Source organism: Triticum urartu, chromosome 5A, assembly GCF_056163025.1.
Source record: "Triticum urartu cultivar PI428250 chromosome 5A, HENAU_Tu73, whole genome shotgun sequence".
Taxonomy (NCBI): domain Eukaryota; kingdom Viridiplantae; phylum Streptophyta; class Magnoliopsida; order Poales; family Poaceae; genus Triticum; species Triticum urartu.
In genome coordinates this window covers 12,917,320-12,927,038 of record NC_141877.1, presented here as the reverse complement: position 1 = coordinate 12,927,038, position 9,719 = coordinate 12,917,320, and the positions used below count along the sequence as shown (strand labels likewise).

The 9,719-nt window shown below is 42.4% G+C and overlaps 1 protein-coding gene across 1 annotated transcript; it reads right to left on the bottom strand.

Annotated features, from left to right (window-relative positions):
• Window positions 1-1,998: 1,998 nt before the first annotated feature.
• Window positions 1,999-2,950, bottom strand: LOC125555434 (uncharacterized). The gene is made up of 3 exons (XM_087523154.1): window positions 2,852-2,950; window positions 2,483-2,676; window positions 1,999-2,197 (listed from the first exon to the last, which is right to left on the bottom strand). The coding sequence occupies exons 1-3, from the start codon at window positions 2,948-2,950 to the stop codon at window positions 1,999-2,001; spliced, it is 492 nt and encodes a 163-aa protein (XP_087379280.1).
• Window positions 2,951-9,719: the final 6,769 nt, after the last annotated feature.

The following is a 9,719-nucleotide window of genomic DNA, read 5'->3' as shown; positions in this document are numbered from 1 at the left end:
GATCCTATGATAGAGATGATTTGGCCCAAGTATGTGAAATACAAACTGAAATTTCTGAAATTTGGAGAATAAGATGAAACTTCAAAGCTTAACTTGTACAAAGGACAAATACCTAACACAAAGTGCTTGTTAATTTATATTGCTACTTATTAACATCACTACCTGAGTATATGGCAGGGTAACAGGATATTAGAACCATCACTTCCTGAGGATATCTACTGGAAAGGAATTGAGGATGACATATCTTTTTTAATTTGAAGAACACTCAGAGAGCATTCTTGGAATCAACAGGGCATGAAAGCCCACTTTTGATCATAGACTGGAAATAATGTCATGTCTATATATTGTGCAAAATTGCTTATAGATGGATCTAGATCATATAACCCTCTATAGTCACTATATCAACAATTATTGTGGCGGCTATTATGGCGTGGCTGAAATGAACGAAAAGCGAGATGATTCAAATCGATTGATAGATGGCCTGATCTGTTCTGATAGATCGAAAGAACATCCTTCCCCTCTGATATCCTTCGTTACGTATTTTCTCTAATAGTCTTGTAAAGGAATGAGCAACAATCTCAACAAACTGAATGAGTAGTCAAACCAAGTGAACAATTTTTCGTCAATGAAAAATAGTAAAACCAACAAAATATATGTTGAATTTATTTCAGGGTCAGCTTTTGTTTCTAGGATTGACATTGCAGTTCTTTTGCCTCGCCCTCAAGGGTCAGTTCTTTTCAGCTTTCGTTTCTCCAGAATCAGTTTTTGAGAAACCGCCCACAGAATTAGCTGCCCATAGAATCTGGTGTCCATTTCTCTTCTGAGATTGCAGTATGAGTTTGTGGGATGAGTTGTGTGCTTAAATGTTTGTAATGTCCTTGAACTGAAATCGTGTGTTGGTTTGCTAATACTAAGTTGTATCGAACAGTTCCGTGTCGAATATGGGCACGAAAACAATTTTTCGAATCTATAGAGTCTATCAATGTAAGCCGGGCCGAACTCAGGCCTGTCCCGTAGACGTTGGGTTGGCCCAGCCCGGCCCGGTATATGGCCAGATATATGTTACATGTGCAACGTAGTGTGCTTCATGTCTGGAGCGCATAGGTTGTGCCACGTTGCGAGGACAAGCCATAATATAATACAATAGAAAATTTGATTTTACTTCGATTTAGAATATGAAGCTTACTTTTATTTCTAAAAATAATTTGAGGTTTCTTCTTTATTTTGGTTCGGAGTAGTATAATTGCTCGAAAATGAGTATTTCATTGTGGAATTCTAAAATAAACTAAGACCCTTTTTAAGTACATGTCATTCTGCCAATCTTGCGCTGCACGCGAGTACACTAAACGAGCATGTGAAGTACACATATGTTGTTTCGAGGAGCACAAGTTAGTTCTGCACAGGGGTACAAGTTGCGCTTGAAGAAGTTCACTGAAGCCTATAAAAACGGATCTAGTTTTGAAGATTTTAACGCGAGGCATGTAACGGTGTAAATGGTCCACACCCGGTTCAACAAATATTCCATTTTAAAACCGGATACATGAAGAACACACGAACACACAAACCACCCTTCTCCTCCCGTGACAAGAAACTAACTAAACTCTGATGGCGATAAGAGACGCACATGAGTAACGACATTTATTCCGATTAATGATTTTGAGTCCAGATGGCAACCACCTAAAATGGCTTTCGTAACATACAAAAAAGCTTCACAAGCACATATGTTTCAAGCAGTGCAGATAAACTTTTGAATTCTTTCTTATGATTTGAATGAAACCGTAACAAACACACAAAACACGCAAAATGGTAGCATGGGTCAAAGCACACGCCTTCCACCTACCACGGTCCGTATAGAGCGCTCCTCCTTTGGAAGGCAAAGACAACCATTGCATGGTGGCAGAGCTAAACTTAGACTTGCTTTGGCGGTGCAGGAGCAATAGCGTTGCAACCGTCTTTAGATGTCGTTGGCACCAGAGGAGGATTACTGCCAATGTATGCTTAGTAGTGGTCCTTCTTCCGAACTAGGCGGTATGAGGCAACCTCAAGGGCGGCAACTACAAGAAACAAAAACGTCGCGATCACGAAAATTGCGACACCTCCGACATTCCTAGCGTTCCCAACAGTTTTCTTTGCAGAGCCTTCAAACCCTAACATGGCGCCTGTCAGAAATAGTAGCACTGCTATGATCGCAAGGACCCTGAAAGTATAGACGCATGGCGTAGAGACCATATTAATTATACAAGTTAAATGAACAAGCCACCAAGTAGATATAGATTATGTATTTAAGTTCAGTTTTCAAATTCTAAGAGAAATGATAAAAGAACAATGAATTCTAAAGCTCTCGGGCCACGCCACCACTTAGCACACCACGGCATTAGACTAGCATTAATTGTAGCATTAATTTTAATGATGATATTTTCCTCGATTAGCGAGAAAAAGCAAGCCGGATGTCGAGTTGTGAATAACCAAATTATTTATGTACCATGAGATGATGAAGAAGACCACCGCGGCAATGCGCTTGGCCCCCTTAGCTATCCGCCACGCCCCACAACAGCAGATGGCCATGCTGGCAAGAATCTGCATCATTGATGCCAACACGGCCGCTACCATGCCGCATGTCATCGCCGGCGATTGCCGGTACGTAGAGAACTCGCCATGGTCATCTTGATGATGTTTCTGCCTGAATGAATGCACAACGTTAAGAAGAATTAACAATATTATTATCAACTAGATTATGCTTGGCCAAAGTTTTTATTTTGAAATCTTGGCCGAAGGTTAGAGTGAGAAAGAGATACCATCTGGCAGGTTACAATGACAGAGACATAATATCTAGCGTGCGATGTGTGCATACCAGCGCCAAGAGAACCGCGCTGATGACTCCGAACACGATCGTCATCACAGCGAGGATGCTGGTCACTACTAATCGGAGCAGATGAGTTAAATAGTACATTGCCACACGCATATAGATAGACAGAGATGAACAAGTGCATGAATGCAAGTATGCAACGTTAGCTCGAATAAGTTACCCGAGGACGGGCAACCTCTTGCATGAAGATTGTCACCCGCATTGCTCCATTTCGTGTAAGCTATATAAAGTTGGTAAATGTATAATTTCTTTCCGTAATAATAAAGTAAGGATTGACTCCGTGGGTTCACCGTCATAATATGCTTATTTTCGTAATTTTACACTTTCAGTTTGAATTTAAAACATATTTGAGGTGGTACTAAATTTTGTCTCTGCAATATCTGGCTTTTTCTGAAATCAACCCGCACTCCTATTGTTCAAGTTAACCAGATGGTTAGAGGGACTATGGTATCACCAGCCCATCAGGGTTCAAATCCTGTTGCTCGCATTTATTCCTAGATTTATTTCAGGATTTCCGGCAATGCGCATTCAGTGGGAGGAGACGTTCCCGTCGACGACGAGGCGCCTATGGTGACTTCATAAATCGCAAGATGATATGTCGGCTCAGTCTTTCGGAGGTGCTCATAGGGGTAGATTGTGCATGTATGCGTTTATAGGAGTGAGTGTATGCACGTGTATATGAGCGCTTGTGTCTGTACTGATGTTCAAAAAAAAATTTAACCAGACGGTACGGGGAACAGAAAAGAAAAAAAAAATCCCACCCAGACGAGCCACGACCTTGCCTCCAGCACGCCGCCACCATCGGCCACTGCCCCTCCGCTGTGTGCCGCCACCACCAGCTCACGCCCCTTCGCCGCGCAGCGTCCTGGTCGCCGCCGCCGGCCTTGCATCACCTCAACGTCCGACACTCGAATCTCGCAGGCCCACCGCACACCTGCTCCCTTGCCAAGTTCGTCCAGGCGGCCGCCATACTTGCCGCCTTTGCAGACATCCCCTGTGGCGCCAATCTCAAGAGCCTCGACAACTTCTCCGACAGCTCGATTCCGTGCATCCCGACTCGATTACTTCAAGGAGGAGGAGGATGACGATGAGGTGGAGCTCCTAGACACGGCCGCCTGTCCCGGAGATGTCTGCAGCAACGGTGGCCTCTCGTGCACGCGAAGGTCTATGTGGAGGCGGAAATTTAGTTCGACCTAACCTCGAGCTACCGGCCTCTCCAAGTTCCTGCTGCTGGTGGCCTCCCGAAGCTCCTGCCGGCCTCCTCCCCGAGCCCCAAGCACGAACAAAGTACCGTGTTGCACACCTGAAAGTCACCCAGCTGTTGGATTAATTATGCATCTATGGGATGCCATTAGCAGGATCAAATTGCATCTAGATCACCCAATAACCATGAACAGAGAAGGGATCAGAGGTTCTTTACATGTCACAAAAGTGGACATGATCGCCTGCTCGATGCAGGCGTGATGAAGGGGTGTCGTAGTCGAGGTAGAAGTCCTCCTCAACGTCCTGATGCCCTCAGGACGCCATCGGCACTGTCCGAGGACGGAAGCGGCGGCTGGAGTAGGTCTTCGCGTCGCTGCAGTGCTCCCCCTAATCGGATGGGGTGAGAGAATATCGGGAGGGGAGTAAAACCGTACGAGAATTGTGATCGCGCAGGCTGCCAACCCTCTCCCGTACCCCCCTTTTATCTAGCGCTGGCGACAGAGGACCTAAACCATCAGTTGGTTTGGGTGCCCCGATCAGGGCGCCTCAGTTGAGATAAAAGCCCACGTACGTTGGTGCGTGGGGCCATTTTCTTTAACGTTATCTTTCCTTCCTTTTTTTGTTAGACTAATAGATCTAACTGGTCTATTTAAGCTGTCAGATCAAACCAACATTCTCCCCATTGATCCTTAGGCTTAACTTCATTCGCCCATTCTACATAGGAATGATGTACCAAAGTGAGGTGTTACAACAGCTCGAAACGCCATGGAACCTCAACACTTATAGCACACCTGCCTATTTCAAAATGGAAAACATTTTGCTAATTGGGGAGTGGTTTATCTTAATGGTCCTCTTATTCCAGAATCTTAAGGCTTCCGGTAGTCCCATGCCGGCAACATGCTCACCGAAAATACTGGATGGTAAGCCTTTTGTTAGCGGATCCGCAAGCATATGCTTCGTTCTTATATGTTTAACATCAATTGTTTGATCCTGGATTCTATCTTTCACAACATGATACTTTATGTCAATGTGTTTGGTAGCATCACTTGACCTGTTGTTACTCGTATAGAAAACTGTGGGTTCATTATCGCAGTATAATAAAATTGGTTTAGATATGCTGTCAACCACTTTAAGTCTGTGAATAAAATTCTTTAGCCATACAGCCTGCCCGGTGGCCTCATAACATGCTACAAATTCTGCTTGCATCGTAGATCCAGCAGTTAACGTTTGTTTGGAGCTTTTCCACGATATAGCTCCTCCCGCGAGTGTGAATATATAACCTGACGTGGATCTCTTACTATCCACACACCCGGCAAAATCAGAGTCTGAATAACCAACATTTCTAGGTTATCAGTTCTTTTATATGTAAGCATGAAATCCTTAGTTCCTTGCATATAACGCAAGACTTTCTTTGCGGCCTTCCAGTGGTCCGGTCCTGGATTTGATTGGTATCTGCCAAGCATCCCGGTTACAAAACATAAATCTGGGCGTGTACAAACTTGAGAATACATGATGCTTCCGACAACTGAAGCATAAGGAACCGACTTCATCTAATCAGTTTCATATTGGTTCCTTGGACATTGAAATGTCCCAAACTTATCGCCCTTAACTATAGGAGCAGGTGAGGATGAGCACTTATGCATATTGAATTTTTTCAGTAATCTCTCAAAGTATGCCTTTTGAGATAGTCCTAACATTCCTCTGGACCTATCTCGATGAATCTCGATGCCGAGGACATACAAGGCTTCACCAAGATCTTTCAAAACTGGATGACAGAAAATTCTTGGTCTCATGCAGCGTATCCTTATCGCTATATGCCAACAATATGTCATCAACGTATAAAAATGTGAACCTACTTCCTTTAAACTTAACATATATGCAGTTGTCCACAACATTTTTGGTGAAACCAAAAGTTTTGATAATTTTATCAAACTTGAGGTACCACTCTCTTGAAGCTTGCTTCAACCCATAAATTGATTTCTTTTAGATGACATGCTAAATGTTCCTTCCCTTCCACAACAAAACCTTCTGGTTGAGCCATGTAAACGTTTTCTTTTAAGTCACCATTCAAAAATGTCGTTTTAACATCCATTTGGTGTAGTTCTAGGTCGTAATGAGCTACTAATGCCATTATGATTCTGAAAGAATCCTTAGTTGACACAGGAGTGAAGGTTTGCTTATAGTCAATTCCTTCTCTCTGTGTATACCCTTTTGCCACTAGCCTTGCCTTGAACCATTCGACATTCCCTTTGGAATCATACTTGGTTTTGTAGATGCACTTGCAGCCTACTCTCTTAGCTCCATCGGGAACTTCTACTAAGTCCCAAACATCGTTTGAGGCCATAGATTTTAGCTCGTCTTCCATGGTAACTAACCACTTGGACGAATTTTCGCTTTTAATGGCTTCCTTATAGGAGGTTGGATCCTCCACCTTTCCCAGATCATTCATATCCTCAATCATGAAAGTGACATAGTCATATGATATGGCTTTCTTCCTTTCACGTTGTGGTCTACCCACGGGAGGAGGTGGTGGTGGTACATCATCATTTTGAGGATCATTATTTTCTTGGTAGTCCTCATTTGTGTCTGAATTTTCGTTATTAGTCTCCAGATCATCAGCTGACTGAGAAACTGAACCATGAGATTCAGGATCATCAGATGTCACATTTCTTCGTATTGAGAAAACAATCTCTTGGATAATTGGGGATGGTGCACAAACCCGCTTCTCCTCAAGATCGACCTCCCTTAAATTTGTGACCTTATTATCCTCAAAAAGTGCCGCTTGCCTAGTCTCCACAAACTTGGTGGTGTGACTTGGACAATAAAAATGATATCCCTTTCCCCTATGAGGGTATCCAACGAAGAAACAACTAAATTTTTTTGGATCCAATTTCTTAAGTTGTGGATTGAAAACTTTAGCTTCAGCAGGGCAACCCCACACTCGTAAGTAATTCAAGCTCGGTTTCTTTCCCACCCACATCTCGTAAGGTGTGTTTGGTGCTAACTTAGTTGGAGCAATATTTAGTATGTGTGCGGCTATTTTTAATGCCTCTATCCAAAGGCTTACTGGTAAACTCGAATGACTAAGCATGCTTCGCACCATATCCATAAGGGTGCTATTGCGACGCTCGGCCACACCATTTTGTTGTGGTTCACCAGGCATTGAGTACTAAGCAATGATTCCATTTTCAGATAAGAACTTGGCAAAAGGTCCAGGAATCTGCCCATAAGGAGCATGCCTACCATAATACTCTCCCCCACGATCAGACCGTACAACTTTAATTTTTGCGTTCAGTTGATTTTCAACCTCAGCTTTATAGACTTTGAATTTCTCCAAAGTTTCCGATCGGTCACGTATGGGATAAATATATCCATAGCGGGAAAATTCGTCTGTTAATGTAATGAATGAATCAAAACCATCTACAGACTTAACATTAAGGGATCCGCATATGTCGGTGTGAATTAATTCTAAAACCCTTGTGGCTCTTACTACTCCTTTCTTAATTGTTTTTGCGAATTTTCCTTTAATGCAGTCGACACATTTGTCTGCATCTGAGAAGTCTAATGGGAGGAGTATTTCATTTTTAACTAAGCGTTCCATTCTCCCCCTCAAAATGTGGCCCAAACGACAATGCCACAATTTCGAAGAATTACTAACTCCTTTCCATTTCTTCTCAACATTAATTTCATCACTCACATGGATAACTGAATCATTATTGAGAGATAACATGTATAGTTGGCCTCGTCTAACACCGGGGCCTACATTCTTATTACATTTGTTCAAAGCAAATTGTTTCCTGCCAAAATGTCACTTATACATATCATCATCTAAACGAGAAACTGAAATCAAATTCCTACTTAAGGTAGGCACATAAATAACATTATTCAATCTAAGGGGGTGGCCAGTGTGTAGCTCCAACGTGAGAGATCCCACAGCTTCAACATCGTCCTCAACTCCATTCGCAACCTTAAGCTTTCTTGTTCCTCCTCTTATAGTCTGGATCATATCGAATCCCTGCATAGAGTTAGCAACGTGAGTTGTTGCACCTGAATCAATCCACCATGACTTTATAGAAAAATCGACATAAAGAGATTCATCTACAAAAGTAATTTCATCGATACCTCTTTTGTTCATCCATTTTAGAAAGCCTGGGCGGTCCCTTTGATAGTGTCCCTCCTCTTTGCAGAAGCTACAAGCATTTTCTCTAGTAGTGAAGCTGCTAGGAGCAGAAGAAGAACTACCGGCTTCTTTACCCTTGAATGCCTTAGGGTTGAATGGCTTAGTGCCTTCTTTCTTGACTTGCTTTTTCTGAGGCTTAGGGAAACCTTGCCCGTCATGCTTTCTCTTGTTAGAGCCAACATGAAAAACATGGTCTTTCTTCTGCCTCATGATCCTCTCTTCCTCCTGGACCTTGCAGTCATCTCAGCGAGTTGCCATTTTTTCCTTTAGAGAGTTATAGTTGACCTTAATTTGTTCAAACTCTTCTAGAAGAGACTAAAGAATAATTATGACAAGAAGGGCTTCACTTAAAGAACACTCCAAAGCCATAAGTTTGGTGTAAGAATTTACCACCCATAGTATGTGTTGCCTAACATTTCCGTCAATAGTGTATTTCTGAAGAAGCTTAGCAAAAAGCTCATGAGCATACACTTTGTCGGAGCCTTTAAATTGCTCCTCCATTTCAATGAGGAATTCTTTAGCAGTGTCTTTCTTAGGGAGTGCTTCAGAAATGTCCGGCGATATTGTCACTTTCATGATGAGAAGCGCAATATGGTTGGACTTGTTCCACTTTTCCATCTTAACATCATGGTATTTCTTGAGTTCTGCATACCCTGTAGCACCTGCCACAGGTGCCACGGGTTTTTCTTCCCTCAAGACATAGTCAAACTCATTACAACCCAAACATAATTCGACTTGGGACTTCCAACGAGGGAAGTTAATCCCCGTAAGTGGTTCGATCGTGTCGGACCGGAATGGAGCGGAAGCTGAAATCGTCATAAAAATTCATAAGTAAACTTGCATGATTATAAATTTACGTTGGTAAATAAACAAACATTCCAAGTATTTAATTTCAACTCCATGTCAAAACACCGTTGGGCAGAAAAACATGGAATTAAAACATAAGAGGGGATGACTCATAATAATAAAACAACGTTGGTCCAAATTAAAATTAGAGTCATTTCATTCTGAATTTGAACATCAACATAAAAAAACACTATCATTATTTGATGTCTAAAAAGGTTCATCATGAAAAAACACATAATAAATCCTAAATAAAATATCTCGTTGGTTCAATTTTACCCAGAATAATAATGTGTTTATTATATTTTTAGGCATTTTCTGGTTTAAACAATGAAAAACATAATATTTATTAACTTATTCGCACTGTAAAAAGAACAGAAAAAAACGCAACAGTGATTTTGGCTCGAAATACCCCACAGTTACACGTAAAAAGGTCCAGCCCAGCAAAACACGTCAAAAAAAACTTTTAGCTGGACTGTTGCAACCTGGGCCGCAGCCCACGATCAAAATTGGCCCATTGAGCGCCCGAAGGCCCAAGCCGGTGCTCCGCGTCGCTGTGAGTCGCCCGATCGAATCGGACGGTCAGCTTAGCACGTGGTCGGAACAAAACTGCCGCACAGAGCCAAA